Raw genomic sequence first — 21,637 nt, 5'->3', positions numbered from 1 at the left:
ATTTGTGTACAAATCTGGAAAATGAAAACTTAATTTTTTCGACTTTACATGCCATGATACACAAAATATAACTGATTTCAGCTTAATACATAAATATGTATTTACATATAAATGCGTTCACTGGTAATAAGTATAGTTTTCAATCAAATTCAGGGTTATATTCACCAATTTGACAGTGCAATGACACTTTATGTACCACTTTTCATTCTGAAATGTGTCCAGTTTTTGTACTGACATCTTGATCTTTTATTCACCATAAATATGTGAAGCATTGCATAAGCATCTCTATACTTTTGTAACCTGCAAATTAAAAATTGCTTTTACTTTGTGATCATATACAGAGTGTTTTAAAAGTCATGCAACCCTAAATATCTGTGATTGCACAAAAACTGTGAGTGGTATTTGCTGTTTTTCTGTTTTATAACTGCCACTATGCTAGTCTGTGGTTTACAACCAATAAACACTATGTGCAGCACTTAATGGATTTAGGAAAGAGATTTTATGGGTAAAGTAAAAAAAAATGACACTTTAGCAGTGTATTTGTGTGGGTGGGGAGTTAGTCATGGATGATGCAGGCTTATGTTGTAGTTTTGGAAGGATGAGAGGAATGAATTGAGGCGTTGGCCTCTGAGGGCTAGGGAGAATGGGATGGGCTTTTTTGTGTGGTAGGGGTGAGAATGAATTTGAGCAAGCAGAATAAAAATGTTGTTTACTGAGGGGTCATAGCATCACTGAAGCCTCTCAAGTGTCAACCTCACTTCCTCATTTTTAATCTGGTCAGAAGTAGCATGCTACTTGTAGTGGTGTTACTGTAGCTAGCTACAAAATTTGTAGCTGTAGCAGCGCTACATTTCGAAAATTGTAGTTGTAGCGGTAGCGAAGCTACAAAATTCCTGTAGTTGTAGCAAAAATTTCGCTACAGCTACATTTCTTCTCAGCATTTTGAGATAAATTTTGAATCTGGCAACAGCGTATAAAAAAATCGACAATAACGCTTACTTTTGCAAGAGGTTTATAAGGACAGTCTATTATTACGTGGAAATGCAGATAATCTAGATTTATAAATACCTTGATGTCTCAGATTATACCGAGTGAGTTTTTTAGCTTGACACAACGAAATATCTCGAAAAGTACGCATCTGATCAAAATAAAGTTCTGAATGAAATTTGTTTGTCAGGAAGGGGCTCATCCAATGATGCGAAACTCCACCCCCCACCCCACCTCCTGGGGGTGGAGAGAGGGGCAACTTTAAAATCTCAAGTGGGAACCCCCATTTTGTATTGCAGATTCGGATTCTCCAGACAAAAATACGTAGGTTTTGTCTTAAACTTGTTTGTGGATTTGTGATAGATGGCACTGTAATCGCAAAAATGAAATTATTGCGGAAATGGTAAAAAATGCACTTTTTATCGTAAAATGATGTGAGGCATGTTGAATTTTTATAAGAAACTGCATTTAGCATAACCCAGGAACAACGACGTGGACGTAGCAGTATTTTGTTCCCATCGGGGTGCTTTTGTAAGGTGAGTCCCCTCGCATCTCATCATCGGGGTGCTTGTTTTTAATAATCATTTGACAATAAGTGCTCGAAAATGTCACCACCCACTTCGATACACTGATTTATCCGCACTTGGAATGATTAGACACAACTGAGCCCTGTGTAATCTTTCGACATGCATTGGTGATTCGCTCAATCATGTTCTCATGCGTTGTTGGCAGTTCATTATAAACTTCACTCTTCACGTAGCCCCACAAACAAAAGTCAGGCGAAGTAAGATGTGGCGATCTTGCAGGCCAAGACACTGGACGACCTCTTCCGATTCACCAACGGTTGTACACGTGATCTAATACTTCCCGTGCTGCAACGGAATAATGTGCTGGACAACCGTCATGTTGAAAACACATTGTTTGTCGGACGTCTAAGGGAAGGTCGGCACGCAATACTGGAAGTTTGTTCTGCAAGAAGTTTCGATATTTCTCACCATTTAAGTTCCCATCAATAAAATATGGATCAATACGTTTATCGCCAATTATTCCACACCACACATTTACATTCCAAGGCTGCTGATCTTCAACTTGGCGTAACCAATGCGGGTTTTCGATACGCCAATAATGCATGTTGTGTCGATTAATCGTCCCGTGGTTTGTAAAAGTTGACTCGTCAGAGAACAAAAATCGAGTAAAGAAATTGGGGTCTCCTTGTATTTGCTGAAGCGCCATTGACAGAATGTCACTCGGTTCTGAAAATCATCGGTATGAAGTTCTTGATGCAACGAAACATGAAACTGATGATATTTTCTACACTTCAGTATTTGGCACACAGTAGTCTGCCAAATTCCGATTCAGGACTTATTTGTCGAGTACTAACGTGGGGGTTATGAGCCACTGCAGCTAATACCGCAATTTCATTATTTTCTCCAGCAATTGTTCTTCGGCGATTCCTTTTTTTTGGTAGTACAGTTCCCTCGGTGGAGAACTGTTGAACAAGTCTGCGAAAAGAACCGTGCGATTGCACCCGGTCTGGAAAACGTTGCGCATAAAGAATCACAGAATCATTGATATTCCTGCCACTTTCTCCACAAATGTACACCATTTCAATTTTCCCTTGCACCGTTATAGCCTGCATTATAACCACTAATGGAGTGAAGGAAGAAAAACACTACTTCCGTCCTCTTCTTCAGGTTTCGTGGCAGATTATGCCGTGTCTGTTTGACTAGGAAACAAATTCAAATGGTCTTTAGGAGAAAACATGCGGTCTTGAAACATGCTCGGCAATCTGTTCAAAACGTTGTTAAACACTTATAAAACTGTAAAACGTTGAAGATTTCAAAGTTCCGTAAAAATGTTTGACCATGTGAAAATAAACAATCTCACTTCCGCGGAATGGATCGTGGAGTTAGTCGTCTTCACAGCTAATGTTGTGCTGCTGATGTGCTGCCGATGGCTGATACTTGCCCCGCCCACTTGCTTCCTCCCTCCCCCCTCCTTTTACCTGCTTCTCCTGCATTATTACGTCATCCCTCCGCTTTGGAACTCCTCTATCATCATGAACGCTCATGTCATTTCTTTCGTTACATTAAAACCTATTTGTTTTTATCTTCTTCCATTTTTTTAAACATCTTTACCCATCTTTACTCTACATTCCCTTTCTTCAACGTTTAACAGTTTTTAATTGGTTAACCTCGTTTTTAACAGATTGCCGAGCATGTTTCAGGACCCCACGTTTTATCTTACAAACCATTACACCTTGTTTCCTGGTCAAACAGACATGGCATAATCTGCCACGAAGCCTGACGAAGAGGACAGTGTACTTCTCGAGAATTGCGCCAAATGTTACTTTTTGCGATTGCACCGCCAGATATCACAAATCCAAAAAAAAACAGTTTCAGATGTATTTTTGTCTGGAGAATCCGAATCTGCAACAAAAAAATGGGGGTTCCCCATTTGAGATTTTACAGTTGCCCCTCGCCCCACCCCCAAGGAGGTGTGGGTGGGGCTGGAGTTTGTCATCATTGGATGAGCCCCTTCGAGACGAAAAAATTTCATTCAGAACTTTTTTTTTGAGCAGATGCGTACTTTTCGAGATATTTCGTCAAGCTAAAAAATTCACCCAGTAGATATCCACATAATTTATTTCATTAGTATCTGAATAATTCTAATATGAATATATTCCGGCTAACAGCTACATTTTTTGAGCTGCATCTCTATTTTGGGGAGAAACATGCCTCTTTTGTCGCACCCCCTGAAAAAATACCTCATTTGCACCACCCCTGGAACATATACATGGTGTAAGAGACAGCAAAATGTCATTAATTGCTCTGTAAAACACAACTTGCACTGCAAAAACAAGTGATCCATTTTCCATTAGAATGACATAGCAATAGTGCCAGCAATGAATGGCTCAGCATTGACCAATTTCAGGATATAGGATCTCACCAGCAAGAAATTTATTGTTACAAGAACGATAGACGCACACTTTCTGGAATTAAAGTTATTTTCGTCATACTATTTGTTCACAAATTTTCAAATTACAATGTGCTTAGAACAGTCGAATTTACACGTCAGTTCCTCAATATATTTCTGTTTCGCTTTTCTGTTGCTTTCGTTAATCATGATAATGAGATGAATATTTTATTTAGTAATTCTCTTATCTTTTGGCTAATTGTGAGAATGAGGAAGAATGAACAAAGATGATGAGCAGAGCAGTGTGGGGATTGGAGGAGTAGGAGGATCCCATCTTTCAGGCATCTTTTGTAGTTCTTATTTTGAGTCCACTTTATTCACAGATAAGCTAATCGAGACTGGTTCCGAACCACTATTTGACAACTCAATGTTTATTCTCAAGGGACATATATTGATATCAGTGTTTGGAAGTAACTACAAGGGTCGTTGAAGGTTGACCGGGATTTTCGTACGTAAAAAATCGATGATGATGAAACGGGCGGGTGACGTAATGTATTCCTTCGCGAGTAACTAGCGCCCGGCTTGACGTATTTCGCGCATGCGCAGCAGTTGCAGCGAACATGGCGGCAAGCAGTGTGTCTGTGGCTGTGGAGCAGCGGTGTGTAATCAAATTTCTCGTGAAGGAGAAAGTGAAACCAGCTGAGATTTTCAGATGATTGCAAGCACAGTATGGTGAACAAACGATGTCGCGGACAAGAGTGTACGAATGGTGTGAGCAGTTTCGTGAAGGACGGGAGCTGGTGACAAATGAAGCGCATGGACACATTCGCCCGACTGCAGTCACACCAGTGAATATCGCACGTGTTGAGCAAATGATTCTTGAGAACCGGCGAGTAGCAGTGCGGGATATTGCTGCCAAGGTGAATATCAGTGTCAGGAGTGTTGAGACAATCATTCGCGACCACTTACGCTACCGCAAAAATCTGTGCAAGGTGGGTTCCCCGCCAGCTGACATTCGATCAGAAGTGGACACGCAGGACTGTCTGTGAACAGCTTCTGAATCGGTTTTGAGCAGAAGGTGATGAATTGTTGCAATCCATCATCACGTGTGATGAAACATGGTTGCACAATTCAACCCCAGAGACCAAAAGATGCAGCATGGAGTGGCGGCATAAAGGTTCCCCGCCCCCCAAGAAAAGCAAAACGCAGCCGTCCGCTGGAAAGATCATGGCAAGTGTCTTCTGGGGCATGAAGGGCCTTATCCATGTGGATTTTCTGGACAAAGGGAGCACGATTAATGCCCAGTATTACTCCACATTGTTGAGTGGTGCTGTACGAAAGTCCATTCGCAAGAAAAGACCTGGGATGTTGTCTGGAAATGTCATTCTTCTCCATGAAAATGCCCGCCCTCACACGGCCAATGTGACAACAACAACTCTGGCCGACATGCGCTGGGAAGTTCTGCCCCATCCCCCCTACAGTCCAGATTTAGCCACCAGTGATTATCATTTGTTTGCACCCCTTAAAGACCATCTGGGAGGGAAGAAATTCACGACAGACGAAGCACTGCGGAGCGATGTCCTCCAGTGGCTACGACAACAACCAAGTTCTTTCTACGCCAAAGGAATTCGGGAGCTGCCAGAATGATGGCAACGGTGCTTCGGCGCGCACGGAGAATACTTTGAAAAACTGACATAGTTTGGTGTTTCTTCTGCTACCTATTTCCTCTGCAGAAATAAAAGTCCCGGTCAACCTTGAACGACCTTTCCTCGTGTGATTTTTTTTGTTGATAAATTTGTCAAGTTTAACCTGTTGCTATCGTGATTTTTTTGTTGATAAATCCTGGTAGGGGTGCCCACAGAGGGGTTTTATGGTGCAGGTTGCGCCATCGATATTTGGCGGGGGGATTTTTTCCCTTCAAATAATATAAAATTCAACATTTATATGTTTTCCAAAATATATGTAAAAATCTTACACCTTAAATGCACCATATTTAATCCATTAGATGAAGAAATGAAAGTGTTTAGGGCATTATCGAAAGGGGGGGGGGGGGTATTGAAGTCGTACGTATGACGCTTTAATTGACACGTGGGTTCTGACGGGGATTATGAATTAAACTTTGGGGGGGGGGACAGTATCCAACTCTAGGTCTTAGATTATGCCAAGTACTTTAGTTAGAGAGGGATTGAGCATTAAATTGAAGGGGGGTATCCAATTCTTGTGTATTACTATTGTCTTACACTGTTGTGGAGACTGAGAATTAATTTTTTGGAGGAGGCAATATCTACTCTTCAATATTAACAGTAAGTCTAAAATTGGCATGGAAATTTTGGTGGTAGGATTGAGTATGAAATTTAAAGGGGAGATAGAAAGCGCTTGATAAAGTGTTAAATCTTAGATTGTCAAGGAATTTCTGTAGTGGAGAGAGAGTTCGAACATTACATTTTGGAGACTGTATTTAGCAATAAGGCATCCACACGTTTTCAACCCCGAACGTGCCAAAGGAAAAGCTAGAAAATACTAAATATCTCGGGATCCTAAGAAAGTATTGACACCCCATTAAATTAATATTCTTCAATATTAAGGGTACTGATTTATTTATTGATTTGGTGTTTTAAGTCCACTTTATGTACTCTAAGTCTAATCGGGACCGAACCCACAGTTTAAAGTGGGATCCACGCGATATTCTCGATCATGATGAACGATTTTAGCGGTGGTCTTGAGTGATGGCACGCCTGTTTAGGGAGGAGGGGCAGATCAATAGCTAAGAAAAAAGTTACTTTCGGTAGACACGCTGTCGTAAATAAATATTTTGTGGGGATTACGATATGGTTTAAGGAAGGGCACGAATGATATGGGGGAAGCGCATGACATGATTTTGGGTGATGCACCATTGGCCTTGTGGGGATGGGCACCCCTGAATCGTGGCACATTAAGGTTAGTTTATTTTCTATCTTAAACCAGTTCAGTTGTCTATGACATCATAAATATTACTATCACCTGATCGTATTATGTGGTCAAATGGACACACGGGAAAGAATTTCCGTTTGTTGCTTTAATTTTGGACATTAGTATAGTTACAAGCAACTCAGTTTTTGAGGAAATGTAACTGTAACTGAGTTACTTTTTTCCGATGGAAGTAAGTTTTCAACAGTTACACTTACAGTTACTTTCCAACATTTAAATTGCCATGTAAGTGTCATAAATTATTGGCGATTTAGGACTAAATTTGAGCTGGAACTCAGTATCTGCTGCGATACAAAAGCGTATCCTTTGTTACATTGATTATTGCAAACAATAGACGAAGAGGAAAAGAGAAAGTTGTTGTACTAAATTAGGCTCTGGTCGGTGGACACTCGGTAGGCACCAGGTGCTAGGCATTTCACGGTTACAGGTTTATCCTGTGTTTCATCTTTCATTTGGTAGTCTTCAATTCCAAAGCAATATGCATACCTCGGAAGAGGGGTGGATTTCCCGTAAGCAGGAAGATAAGCTTCTAGGAGGAGAATTCTTTCCCATTGCTGTCAGTTTGCCATTGTCAGGTGTGTGTGGTGAAATGTGTCTTGTTTCTGTAGTTTGTTCTTTGGTTTGTTCCTCTGTGGCCGTATAATTTCCCCCCTTGTGTAAGCAGTATTCAATTTTTTTTTCTTTGCTAGAATACCGGATTAAAATGAAAAAGGACATACCGCAATATTTCAGTGTTTTTACTATGAACGAAACTGAAGAAGATAAGAACTAGTAAATGCGCATATGAATGCTGAAATCTATGTGATTTCATTTATCTGTCAATTGCAGATAATTTAAAAATAGAAGTAAAAATATTTCTGGTTAGAATTTGCTTATTTACGATTATTCAGTATTTCTGGAAATTTAAAAAATAATAATAATGAAAACCCAATTTCTTGAAATGACAGGCGTGACAGGTCTGTACTTTGGATGCAATAATAATTATAATAATAATAATAGTAAAAAACACCATTGTTACTGATACATCAGTGAATTACAATACTCACGTGGCAAACCAATGAATCAGGACGACCCTAGTTATCTTTCTCGCTTGTTTATGTAATCGTCTCAGGGAGAACTGAAGGGTAAGTTTAAAATGTCATTCTCACCTTCATTGATAACGTACAATTATAGGCTACTACATTATCATTTTTCTAATTTTCGGGTTCATAAGCACTTTAAATTGTACAACAAATGTATTTCTCTCTGACACACTCTTTATGTGCAACAAATCTTCCTTGTTAGAATACAATTTCAGAATGTGTACGTTCTTTAAAACTTCAATATATTTTACAAAACACTGAATATGTAGCTTCCTTTGTTGCAGAAGTATGGCGTTTGTTCATTTTTCTTTCTGGACTCACAAGGATAATAAACAATAAATGAACTAAAAGGAAATACTAAATCAGATAGTATTTTTTTCTCATGATACATATAGGACATAGAAAACTGATAAATTTGTACTTAAATTGTAATTGTCAGAGTTCTTTTTGTGGGAGCAGGGGGAGAAGTGAGTCTTCTTAATCCCAATTTATTCTATGTAAATGATCTCTTTCTTTCTCTCTCTCCCTCTCTGGAGCACACAAACACACACTATACTCGTATTCATAATATTATACAGTGGGACTCTGTAACTTTGTAAGTGGATAATGTTTTGAATCTCATAGGTAATCTTTCAACACCACTGAATTAAAACACATGGGCCCAGTTGGAAGGTGGTATTTTTTGTTTTAGAAATAATTTTCGGTTTCAGCATGCGTTGTCAATTTGATAACATTACCAAACAAAAACCATTACTAAAATACAGAGGAATCTTCATTGAATTCATTCTCTGGATCACTTACAAAACAAAATGAATTTTGAACCTGTGTACACAGTAACAGACCTCAGAGATGTCGCTATTGCCTTGTATTCACTAGGTCCCGGACTAGATTTCAGGTGGGGTGTGAAATGTTACTTAAATCTGTAGGCCCAATCACTGCAGCTGGTCTAATTGTAAAGTGGCCTTGAACTTTTTTTTTGTCAGGATAGAAACTTAAATCTACAATTTTTCGTCAACTATTAAACATTATGATCAATATTTAAAAAAATAATGTACAAAGCGTCATTTGAAGTTACGTGACTCGTCAAATGGAAATGTTCGAAGCCAGATAAACCGGTATGTTATATGTAATAAGCATGCTATTTCTGTGCAGTTTCTGGAATACCCCCCCCTTCCAATTGGAAATTTCTTAAATACAGCCATAATAAATATATATGTATGTATGAAGACTTATGTACCAGTAGCATAAGTAAAACAAACGTAAGTCTTCACAAATTATTTTATTACAAATAATGATCGATTTGTGTAATTTGTTTGCAAGAAAATTTCCTGCAGAAAGTAACTGTAAAAGTAACTTACAGTTACTTTTTAAAATGAGTAACGGTAACTCTGTTACTTTTTTAAGCAAAGGACTGTGACTGTAACTAGTTACCTTTTAAAAAGGTAACTTTCCGAACACTGGTTGATATATCTTCCACTGAGAATGAAAATGCATTCTGAGTGGATGATATATACGTAAATAATCGTTCCAAATTTTATTTGTGAATATTTGTAATCATTAATTTGGGTTACAACCTAATTGCAATATTCATATATCATTTTTGAATTGATATGCCGCTTACGTAGGTACGTTATTCTCAAACACGATATTAAAAATAAGTAACTGATGTAACACTGCTATAAAAATTATCATGATAATAAATAAGAGAATCTATTTTCCAGTAAGTACAACTATCATACTAGGGTCTTCTTTGGAATATCCGTATGACTTTTTTTTCTCTTTTTTTTTTTAAATGCAATGTAGCGAAGTAGTGAGTAGCAAACAGAAGTAGCATAGCAAACTACTTTTCGGTAAATGTAGCTGTAGGGAAGCTACATTTTGGAAGAGTAGCTGCTACATTTTGGAAGAGTAGCTGTAGCTGTAACGAAGCTACGTTTAAAATGTAGTGTTCTGATCACTGTTTTTAACCCTGGTAAACTGTATATCTACAGGCAAATGAGGCTCTGGTATCTGAACCTATGGCCATAATAATCCTCTGTAAGGTTATGTGTTGTCCTTATATGTACTGAGTGATCCTTTACAGTCTCAATTTTTAACCTGTGTAACGAGATTTCAGTCCTCAGAGACATGTTAATTTTAGTTATGGTAAGGGGTTTGACCCAGTATAATGTGACGGGTGCAAATAGCTTAAGTGCTGATGCACCAACAATTTTTGTTTCAATCAATCAAACATAGTATCCAAATCAGAACTCAATGAGCAAAATGCTATTCAGAAAAGTCATTCACACGGATGTCCTGTACACCTTGCTAAAGTTTGTCAGTGGTTCACAGTGACACCCTGTGTGTGTGTGTGTGTGTATGTATATATATATATATATATATATATATATATATATATATATATATATATCCATACACATATAGAAATGTGGTTGTTTATTTGATTGTAAGTCCAATTGATGCACAGAAAGGCTAATCGGGACTGGACCTACAGTTTAAAGTGGGGTTGTGAACCAGTATGTGCTTCCACTGGCTATCAAACCTGGAACCATATGATTACAAGGGGACGACGTTGTCACGGTGCCATTGAGGAGACTGTGTGGCAGGCGTAACTCGTGCATAATTTTCCTGGGGGTTCACCAAAATTACACAAAGTGGACTTATCTAAACCTTTTGAGACACTACACGCTTTGGTTCGTAGAGGTAGTACTGGGAAAATTATCAAATTTTGGCCGGTAGATTACTGACAAAGACAGTGACAGCACCAGAAAATATTCTCGCCTCAATTTTGCCTTTTCCACTCTTGTCAACTCTTTTCTGGTCCCACCACTGTCAAATAGACTATGTTATTGGAACTGGATCCTGAACCTACAGTTAAAAATACAAATCTCTGCCTTATAAAATGAGTATGTATCAGTAATCGAACCCAAGACCCCTTGATTACAAGATAATTCTTATATAACTATTCGAAAGTATATCCTAAATCAAAGCGATTCGATTCTATTCTATGCAATATGTTAACTTCGCACACAGCAACAACTACACTCCTTCCAATACACAATCCACCTCTCTCCACTCAACGTATCATCACGCCAAATATATTTCAATCACCAGCCACGCACTTAAAAACAAACTAACAAGTATGGAGGCAATGACACGTAACAAAGTCAATCGCGCGCGTCCCCTCGAACACCCTCTCCTTACAGCTGTACTCTCGTTCTAGAGTATAACTGATCGCACGAAACCCCAACAACTTTTTGGTCGTCTTCTGACGTAAGTGCAAAATTCATTGTTAGGTTAGGCTTGAATAAATAGTAAATACTACATTTTGGGTCAAGCACGGTATAGAAACCGAAAATTGCAGTGTATATATTCTAAGACAACTAAACCTAAAAAGCCTAACATGTCAACGAAAGCATTTAGTCTGACGTAAGAAGACCAAAAGGTTGTTTAAGTCTTGTCCGATAAGCGACCACTCGCCCTTGCGCTATTTTTGACTTTTTCCACCTGAAGTGTTTCCATCTTAAGGAAGAAAAAACTGAATGTGTAGGCAAGTTGTTTTCTATCATATTTATCTTATTTGTCCCATCATCTTTACATCTAGCTTTCGTTTGGGGTCACCTCTACATTTATATTACACCCTTTTCATTAATCTAATAAGTCTTGTAAAATATAAATAATACAAAGAGAATGCCAAATAAATTCAAATTGAAACACACAGTGCAACACTGGAAGAGAGAAGATCGTGGTTCACTCCAGCTTGCTGGTGATACTACGAACTGCGCATGTACATTTTGACGAGACGACCTTCCTGAAGTATCAGACTGCATGTATTTTCGCCATATGTACGTGTCGAGCTTCTGCTAGCCGTCCTATGCTTTTAGCATGGTAGGGGTTGCCTTGCGGAGGTTCAGCGGAGACTTTGCACGAAACGGAACTAGAGGGGAGCTGAGTGGCTCTGGCCCACGGTTTCTCCTTCTCACTAAGAGAATTTGGCACTCTACGCTTATGAACATCTCAGTTATTGTTTATTTTGTATATTACTGGGGGTTCACTGCACATTTGTGCTATACAGCCAACCGTGCCTGCTGTGTGGTTGTGTGTGCCACTTAAATCTTTACGCACTTGTATTATGGAAGCGTAAAGATTTCAAATGATGTGCATGGTACGGGTAATTCCTTTAGGGAATACATAAATACAATGAAGAGGAAACCATCCAACCTATCTTTCATAGAAATTTATTTAGTTCATTTAGTTCTCAAAAAGGTAAAGAATAGACAAAGTACTCCATGCACACTGTTCCATGTGATGAAGGACCCCCCAGATGCCCATTTATTGGAGGCTGGATAAATCCCAGATTCTCTTTCTGTATGAAAAATTCCTACCTTAGATCTCTTACCATGAGAATTGAACCATAGTCCCACGTAGCAGTCAGAGGCCCTATCGTCTGAAATATGTGTCAAATACGTCTTGATTAATTTAGAACAAGAGAAACTCCTTTCACTCACTACTGTTATTGTTGCTGTTAGCAGATTTGCACATACACTGCATATATAATACTTGGATGGAAACTCCATATTTCTGTTATTAAAACATTATACTGTTTGAAATTATAATGAATTGACTCGAAACTTGTTAGCAAAATTTGCAAAGATCCAATACTTTATGACAGGAAATCAATTTTGGTAGTTTCGTCACAAGTTTTGGTCACAAAGAAGAGGAATTTTCTTTTCACAGCAGGCTTGCGGTTCCCATTTGATTCTTGGGTTCCTTTTTCTACACTATGTAAGTGTATTATAAATGGAGCTGTATTGCTAATATGGGTTTTCTTTCTCTTCTTCCTTCTGTCCAATGTGATCAACTGATCACGTTTGAACGACAAATGAATTTGAATGAAAGATTCAATATTATATTAAGTGGCGTACCAACATATCGCAACCCCTCCATATGCTCTTTAAATTTGAAATCTCAATGTGAATCGATACTCAATATTTGGGGATACGTCAGCAACTTATCATATTTAAATAATAATAATAAATTACTGACGAAAATGGTATTTAATAATAAAACACCCTAAAAATGTGTTTCTCTGGTTTCTGTGAGCTGAAATCTTAAGCTGTAGGAAGGAAGGAAGAACTAACGTTGCCCATGCCCTAATAAAGTTTGAAACAACGCAAGCATTTAAATGCCTCAGACTTGCTTTGTGACAGCACAGACAAATGAATAAAATGTCCAAGCAAGTTATCATGAATTTTTGCGTAAATGTTTCACTTGAGAAATGTGACAATAATTTTTAATTTTTTTGTGCACCCTTAGGCTTAGAACCTACCTGTATATTACGCCCCTAATTTGACATATTCATTCATCAAATTATAACATTTAACTAGAATTTAAAGCTAGATAAAACCAGATTGTTTTAATTTTATTGCCCACAAAAATTAACCTCTTCCATCCTTTTTCTCACTTCTATTTATTACATTTGTCATATCAAACCAATGGGATGCGAGGCCCTGGGTGGCGTTCACCCACTTTGCCCACCCGTTGCTACGCCACTGATTATATAAATATTTCGGAAAATTCACTTGGCCTCTTAAAGCATGAGGCCCTGTGCGTTGCACAATGATAACAGTTTCCCTGCCCATAAAAGTGCTATTCGTAGCTCCATTAAGTGTTGCATGTAACCTCTATTGGGCACAAACTACAAATTACAATGGCACCAATCACAAAACCTTGAATTATGACTGTAATAATTCCCTATCCATATTTCTCCCCAAAATTGCAATTCTAGAAAAACAAAATACTCTGACTTCATACAGTAATTAACTTCTATAATTTCCTGCCTGGAATTAGCTGACAATGAAAAGTATTTAAAAATATTTTTATGAACAAGGCTAGTTGTCATGTTAAAATCACTCAGAGTTAAGGTTGCATATTTTTTGAAACATGTTGTATGAAATGGTAAAAGAATGAAGCCAGAAAGTCTAGTGTGCAAAAACAATATGAAATGCAAACACTCACCAAACAAACAAACTTATATAATACGTACACACTAATTTTAAGTTCTAACTACACAACAATGTTTTTAGATAGAAGTTCTACCTTCTTACTACCTGACCTTTGTAAACTTGCATCTGTACTATAGGTAAGAACTGAAATGAACATTAGACATATTGTGGGCTGAAATCTGTATGTGGAGCTGAGTTTGGTTTGCTAAGTACTTTGAGCACTAACAAACTTTGGTACACCTTCTCCTATTTAACCCTAGCAATACCAGGGGTGGGGGGTGGGGTGCTCAAAGGCCACTGATTCATTTTTTGCGTATTACATGTATATCCATCAATGTAAAAATTCATAAAAAATAGTAATTGTTCTTTGCAATATTTAGAATGACATCGCATGATTTTTCCCAAAAAATTTCATTAAAAAGTTACTTTATTTCGTTGATATTGTTTATGGTCCTCAAAGGTCCACTCATTGGTAATTCTAAGGAAAGATTTTGCAATGATGTTTTAAAGGTATTTCAATACATGAGTTAATAGTGATATACTAATTAGGATTATAATTATTAGTAATTGTTTAAAGTTGGTTATTTGGATAATAACCATTCATTTTGGATATATTCAATTGCTAAACTATAGTAACAATTTGAAATAATTAATGTATGGGTAGTAGATAAAGAAAAAAGATAACTTTGCTAGAATTTTGCACAGTTTAAGCATTGTTCCAAGTATCAACATTGTAATTGAAGAAAAGTAATAAATGTTACAGTGATTTAATATAATTACTTAAAAAATCATTAGTAATTTATCTTTCATGTATAATCCATAACAAAACATGAAACTAGTGTCTAATTATTTATCTTATGTATACAAATGACAGAAAACACACATCAGTCCAGTTCAATTGAACTTTCATTCATGGACCTCTGAGTCCCCCCCCCCCCCCTTTTGGTAATCCGTGTAACAAAAAATACCTTGGCATTGCTAGGGTTATTACAGATACCATATTTATGCGTGTATAATGCACTCCCTGGTTTTTGATGTGGGAAAGAACCAAACAATTGTATCTCGTGTATAATGTGCAGTACAATTCAGGTTCGAGAAGTGACTTTCTTAGTTGTAGGTCATAAAGCTGTTACTATGCCAATCAATACCAAATGGTATCATACCTATACAATGAGCCGCCAACAACCCAAGCCCTCTTCCTCCACTGTGTTTAGCATCCCAAAGCGTTCATTTCTGTAACCACCTTGTTTATTTGGTAGTAAAAGAAATCGAGATCAAAATTATGGTAAGGATTTGCTGCGGTCAGGAAGTTAATTTCTATTATTTCTTGTCCAACAAATACCATTCATACACATTCTGTGTGACGGGAGGTGCATGCTTGAATTCCACCAAAACAGTGCTGCTTTTCTCTGTCGCAAAACATTCTGTTACAAAGTGAAATGGCCCTTAAAACTTTTATATGTGTTCTTTAAATTATAATTAATTGCTCAAGAAACCCAACCTGGTAATTTATGTTGATATATACATGTTATACGCAGTGACATAGTGAATACATGTGTGGTTTCATGTGGACTGTCCAAATTATTCTGTGCATAATGCGCACCACAGTTTTTGGGGGCAAAAATTTTGTAAAAAAAATTGCACATTATACATGAGTAAATATGATAATTGCCATTTTAATAATATGTACTGTATTTATATTTTTTCAGACTTCATAAAGATAGGAAAAAATAGTGCTTCCATAGAAATAACATTGAAGAACGAGGGACCTTATGCTTACAAGAAAAAGGAATATGGAGATCAAATAGATATAGTTCGAGTATTACATTCATCTGCCTCCTCCAAGTATAAAATAAAAGCTGCTGATGGTGAGTATAAAAACCTGTCAGTGTCATGAGTTGACTCAGTCAGTCATGTTTGGCATATTTTTTAAAAAACAGCAGAGTAAACACAGTTCTTACCTCTCTTATGCTCTCTGTACACATGGTGGTCACGGTTGCTTCTTTGGGAGAAATCGGGCTTGTTTCAGGTGTAAGAGTTACAGTAGTGCCATAATGGGTAGTCACATGCGTAAAAGCACAAAAAAACTACCTCTTTCTCCTGAAGAAGTGATATGATCTTTGGCTTGCAATGTTGCAACCTCCTTCAGGGTTGCTATGCATCTGGAAAACAGGGAAATATCAGGGAATTTGGCTTGTTAGGGAAAAATCAGGAAAATGTCAGGGAATTTTGCAGATCATCTGGAATTTATATGCATTTTGAAGTCTGCAGGAGTAAATGTTGTGAAATGACAAGCAGTTCACTTCCACTTCTGGATTTGGTTCTCGTGATTCCACTCCCAAAAACGATTCAGTTTAGAAACTTGTTTCATTCGTTCATATGATTCTCAGTCTTGTGCAAAATTATGGTTCCTTCAAATTCCTGTAATAAATTTTTGCTTTTATAATACTAGATATTAAAAAGAATATCAAAGTAAAACTTGCAGTCCAGTTATCTGATTGATAACTAAAGTACATTGACAATATGATCATAATTATCGGAAAGGTTGTTGAAGATGAGATTATCATCTATTATTTTATAGATCTTAGTCTTGTTGGCATTTCCTATAGAATTCCTAGATGCAACAAAAATCTATCCTGATGCTGTGTACTTATAAATGTAAGCAAAAAGCAGCATTTTCTACGACACTATAAATCCACCAGAAAATGAAAGTTGTGTATGGTTTGTGAACTTTTTCTATTGTTTTTATATTGTGGATATCTGTTATGGTGAATAATGCACCTCTGTTACCTTAGCCTGAGGGCTAGATGCACGTGATTGTAGCACCCAATACATTTGCCGCCGATCGTAATTTTACATTTTACTCTTCGAATTTTCATGTGTTCTTGTGTGTGTAGAATGAAATTTGCTAAAAAAAAGTCGTGAAAGTGAATATTCATAGTAATTAATGGAATATATATTTAATTGAAAAACACAAGGTACAAAGCAAAAATCATGATGATAAACATGTCTGGAAAAATTTCATTTTTGGACTGGAAAACCTGAAAATGTCGGGGAATTTCATAATAAAAGAAAATCATAGCAACCCTAATCCTTTACACAGAAACTAAAGAGATCACTTCTGACATTTTTCTCTTCATAATTCACGATTACTAATGGACTACATCATCACCTGTGATGACTTTGTATGAAAACCTACTGGCGAACCACCATGCAAAGTGTCAAGGAGTCATCATCATCTGAAGAAGCATCTTCTACTGTCGATACAATTGGTATGGTGCACTATGAACCGTGGAGCAGGGTGGAACTATCAATGCAGATCTGTTATGAAACCAGTTTCAATGTGTTCACAATTGAATGGCCGCCGAGCGCTAGAACACGTTCAAATTGCATCCCGCTAACTCATACATTTATAATCATATGTAGCAGCTATAGAGTTCTTTTTGGTGCATTGCAAGTAGTGTGAAGTGTAAGTGCAGCGGTTCAGACTGAAAAATATCAAGGAAGTGCCAGCTTTGTGGTTCTTGTAGAATATTATTGAAGCGAAAACTCCCACAACGCCATGGCTCCATGGCAGTCAAATCACCGTCTGGCAATTCAGGTAAGGGTGAACTTATGCAGCAGATATGCGACGAGGTAAAGCAGGCAGTGCAAACACCTGAAGTGTCGAAAGTAATTGTTGATGCGATAATTGAATTGGTGACGAAAATCGTGGTGGAAAGACTTGAGGATTCGCTGAAATTCAACAGCGACATGTTCGAAGACCTACGCAAGGAGCTCCGCAGCAGAGATGATGAGATACAGAAGCTGCACGAAAACATTCACGAGCTAGAACAATACCAGAGACGTAACAGTGTCCGAATATTCGGGATCCCTGAGAAGAAAGACGAAAACACGGACAATATTGCGCTTTCGCTTTTTGAAGAACAGCTGGGCCAAAAATTAAAGCAGGAAGACATTTGTCGCTCGCATCGTGTTGGACAAAACCACCCCGGAACAACAAGACCCATAATTGTGAAATTCACGAGCTACAGATTACGGTTGGAATCTTCAGGAAGAAAAGCAAACTGAAGAACTCGGGCATTGTAATCAGGGAGGACCTGTGCATGGCAAGACTGCAACTTCTACGTCAAGCCATCCAAAAGTTCGATACGAAGAATGTATGCACCCAAGATGGAAAAAGTGTGGTCTTCGTGGATGGCAAGAAGAACTATATCATATATCACGAGAGAGGCACAGCTCCGGGGACTCTAGAATAGGAATAATCATTCAAAATCCAGTGCATAAGTTGTCCTCCCCTGAACTACACTATGTTGTTAAATATGAAGCTCCAGACATAGACTGGGATGCGATGCATTATGTGATACTTACCTGGGACACAAGTATCCTCATTTTATTTAATATATTTAATTTCATTTTTCTTTTAAGTTTTATTTAAGTTATATTTTATATTATTATTTTTTACTATTATTTTTCATTATTTTTTAATCTTTATGAAATGTATATCACAGTTGATATTTTTCTGTTAAATGCAATCAACTTTATAGATTTTGTTTAAAATATGTGCACAGGTAAAGATTTTATTTTGCTTCTGGTCGTCAGAATTCACGGGGTATATGTTAAACTTTCAAATGTTGCCACTCCTGGGTGAACCTCCTCTAACGGAACAGTGCATTCCATCGCCCTCAACCTCCGCTGCAGTGGCAAACGGGGGGGACAGACCTTTGCTTTCTTCCAAGAAAATCGCCCCCGGCCAACGCGACCACTGCTGCCTCCCCCCGCCCTCCCTCCCCTTTCACTATCCACATGTAAACATTCGCTCCCTGATGCGCAAACTGGACGAAGTACGTCACACCGTAAAGGAAATGAACGTGGATGCCCTTTTAGTCACCGAAACGTGGCTCAAAGGACACATCGATGACAAAACCATAAATATCCCTGGGTTTTCAGTTTTGCGGAAAGACAGAAAACACAAAAATGCAGGCGGGCTCTTATTATATGTATGCTCTGAACTGCAAGCTGAAGAGATTTCATATATTTCGGAAGAACAAACAAATATTGAACATATAATAGTAAAAATTCGTTTAAAGAAAGAAACCGTTGGGATCTGTGGGATTTATAGACCCGGAGATATACCCTATTCTAAGCTATCAATCCTAGAAGATATTATATCAGATATTAACTATAAAGTCCATCATCTAGTGGTATTAGGCGACTTTAATGTAGATTTCTTGAAACCAAACGAACCCGACACTTCCTATCTTCAATCACTTGTTAATCAGTTTAACCTCACTCAAATCTTAACTGAACCAACGTGAATTACAGCCACTACTAGAACGCTCATTGATCCAATATTTGTAAATAATGTAAGTGATATCAATTTTGGTGTTACGGTACCAGTCAATAATTCTGATCACTTTTTAGCGTATCTCTCTTTACGTTACGGGAAATCACAAAGTAAGGGCAAAACGATCACGTACAGGGACTACAGTGCGATAGTGAAGGATGCTCTGAAGGAAGATCTAGAGAGCATCGACTGGAATCCTTTGATGCACTACGAAAACATTGACTACAAGGTGTGTTTCTTTACGGAGAAATTGATTAAAGTGTTTGATAAACACGCCCCTCTGAAAACAGTTTGTGCAACAAAATGAAAAGTACCCTGGATTACAGATAATGTTAAATTAATTATGAGGTTACGCGACAACATGCTGTTAAAATTTAAACTAACAAATAATCCTGACCATTGGAATGAATATAAGAGATTGCGTAACTTCACTACATCAGTCGTAAGACAAGAAAAAAAGGCGTATTTTGAATACATCATTAATTCATCCAACGATTCGAAACACATTTGGAAACACCTGCGAAGCTTGGGATATGGCAGGAAAAACAAAATGGAGAGCCTTCCACCCGCACTAAATGACGCAAACGCACTGAACAACCATTTCGTCAACGTATCCTCCAAAATGGAAATTAATGAAGAACTAGTCTCGCAGCAATGTGAGAAATGTTACGCCAGCAGTTTCGACCACGGTGCAGAGGCGTTCAGTTTCTGCGAGGTGGATGGTTCTCGCGTCAGGAAAGCGATATACGAAATCCAATCAAATGCATCTGGATCCGATGACATATCAATAAAAATGTTAAAGCTGTCTCTTCATCATATCCTCCCACCGCTCACGCACATAATCAACTACTCACTCTCCACGGGCAGTTTCCCTGATTCTTGGAAGGAGGCAACGGTAATTCCCATCCCTAAAAAACAGAACCCGGTTTCTGTGAATGACTTGCGGACCATCAGCATTCTGCCGGTGCTTTCAAAAATCATCGAAAAAATTGCAAATGATCAATTTCGAAAGCATATTGACAAACTTCATATCCTTTCCCGGCAGCAATCCAGTTTTCGACCTCACCTTAGCACACAAACGGTGCTCTTAAAAGTAACCGACGACATTTTTAAATCGATGGATCAATCTAACGTAACGCTACTGGTGTTGCTCGACATTAGCAAGGCCTTTGACACTATACCGCATAAGATCCTTCTGGCCAAGCTTCATTATTATAAATTCTCGCCGACTGCACTTAAATGGTTCGAAACTTATCTTAGCGGGAGAAAACAGCGGGTTATCTTTTCCACTTCACGTACGAGCTGGGGTGCCTCAGGGCTCGATCCTTGGTCCGCTGCTATTCACGCTCTCGGCCGCTGATTTAGTCAAGTCTGTGAAAATATGCAACGTTCACTGTTATGCTGACGACACTCAATTGCATATATCCACACGCATATCAAAATTGCAGGATGCGGTCGCACTTTTAAACCAAGATTTGAAGAACATAAGCGATTGGTGTGCTTCAAATGGGAATTCAAACAAATCAATATTTACAATTATCGGAACAGGCAGTCTCTTGAAACATATTGACATCAATGAATGCGAAATAATTCTTCACACATAGCGTATTAAATTTTCTGAAACAGTAAAAAACCTAGGACTGATCATGAACCAGCAGCTCGATTGGTCTGAGCACGTGATACAACAATGTGGCAAGGCGTATTCGATATTAAAAAGCCTCTATCTTGTGGTAGACTTTCTCTCTCCTAAGATAAAATAAAACCTAGTGCAGTCTCTTATCTTCCCCCTGTTTGACTATTGTGATGTCGTTTACGGGCTAAGAATAACAAAAAAAGCTTGCAATAAAAATACAGAAAATTCAAAACGCATGCATTAGATATGTACGAGGGTCACTATTTATATTTTGAGCCTTGGTAACACTGATTGAAGTTAGGCGCGATTTGACGTTTGCACGGAATCGTCTGGCATTATTGACCATAACGTACTTCAAATGTTTTGTCAATAGCTTCATTTGTATTGTTTATGTTGCCTTGGAGATTGCGCGACAACAATAAAATGGAATTAACTCGTGAACATTTTCGTGCGATGATTTTTTACAATTTTCGACGTGGATTATCAAGACAAGAGTGCATCGATCAACTTAGTTCCACATTTGGCGATGAAGCCCCATCCTTTGCCACTGTGAAACGCTGGTATAACGAATGTAATCGTGGCCGCCATTCGCTCACCGACGAGATTCGCGAAGGTCGTCCAAAATCAGTTGTTGTTCAAGAAAACATTGATGCTGTGCAAAACCTAATACTGCAAGATCGTCATGTGACATACTGTGAGA

At 38.1% G+C, this 21,637-nt stretch overlaps 1 protein-coding gene across 5 annotated transcripts in view; it reads left to right on the top strand.

Annotated features, from left to right (window-relative positions):
- Window positions 1-21,637, top strand: part of LOC145987946 (structural maintenance of chromosomes protein 6-like) — a 310,654-nt gene that overhangs the window by 181,323 nt on the left and 107,694 nt on the right. For all 5 annotated transcript variants that reach the window (XM_083122784.1, XM_083122783.1, XM_083122782.1 and 2 more), the window contains one exon: window positions 15,667-15,825. In XM_083122784.1, coding sequence (XP_082978910.1) covers window positions 15,667-15,825 — 159 coding nt within the window. The remainder of the gene's footprint in view (window positions 1-15,666; window positions 15,826-21,637) is intronic.

Source organism: Lepisma saccharinum, chromosome 5 (assembly GCF_977018435.1).
Source record: "Lepisma saccharinum chromosome 5, izLepSacc3.1, whole genome shotgun sequence".
Classification (NCBI taxonomy): Eukaryota; Metazoa; Arthropoda; class Insecta; order Zygentoma; family Lepismatidae; genus Lepisma; species Lepisma saccharinum.
The sequence above is the reverse complement of the archived record's forward strand: the minus strand, read 5'-3'. Positions and strand labels throughout refer to the sequence as shown.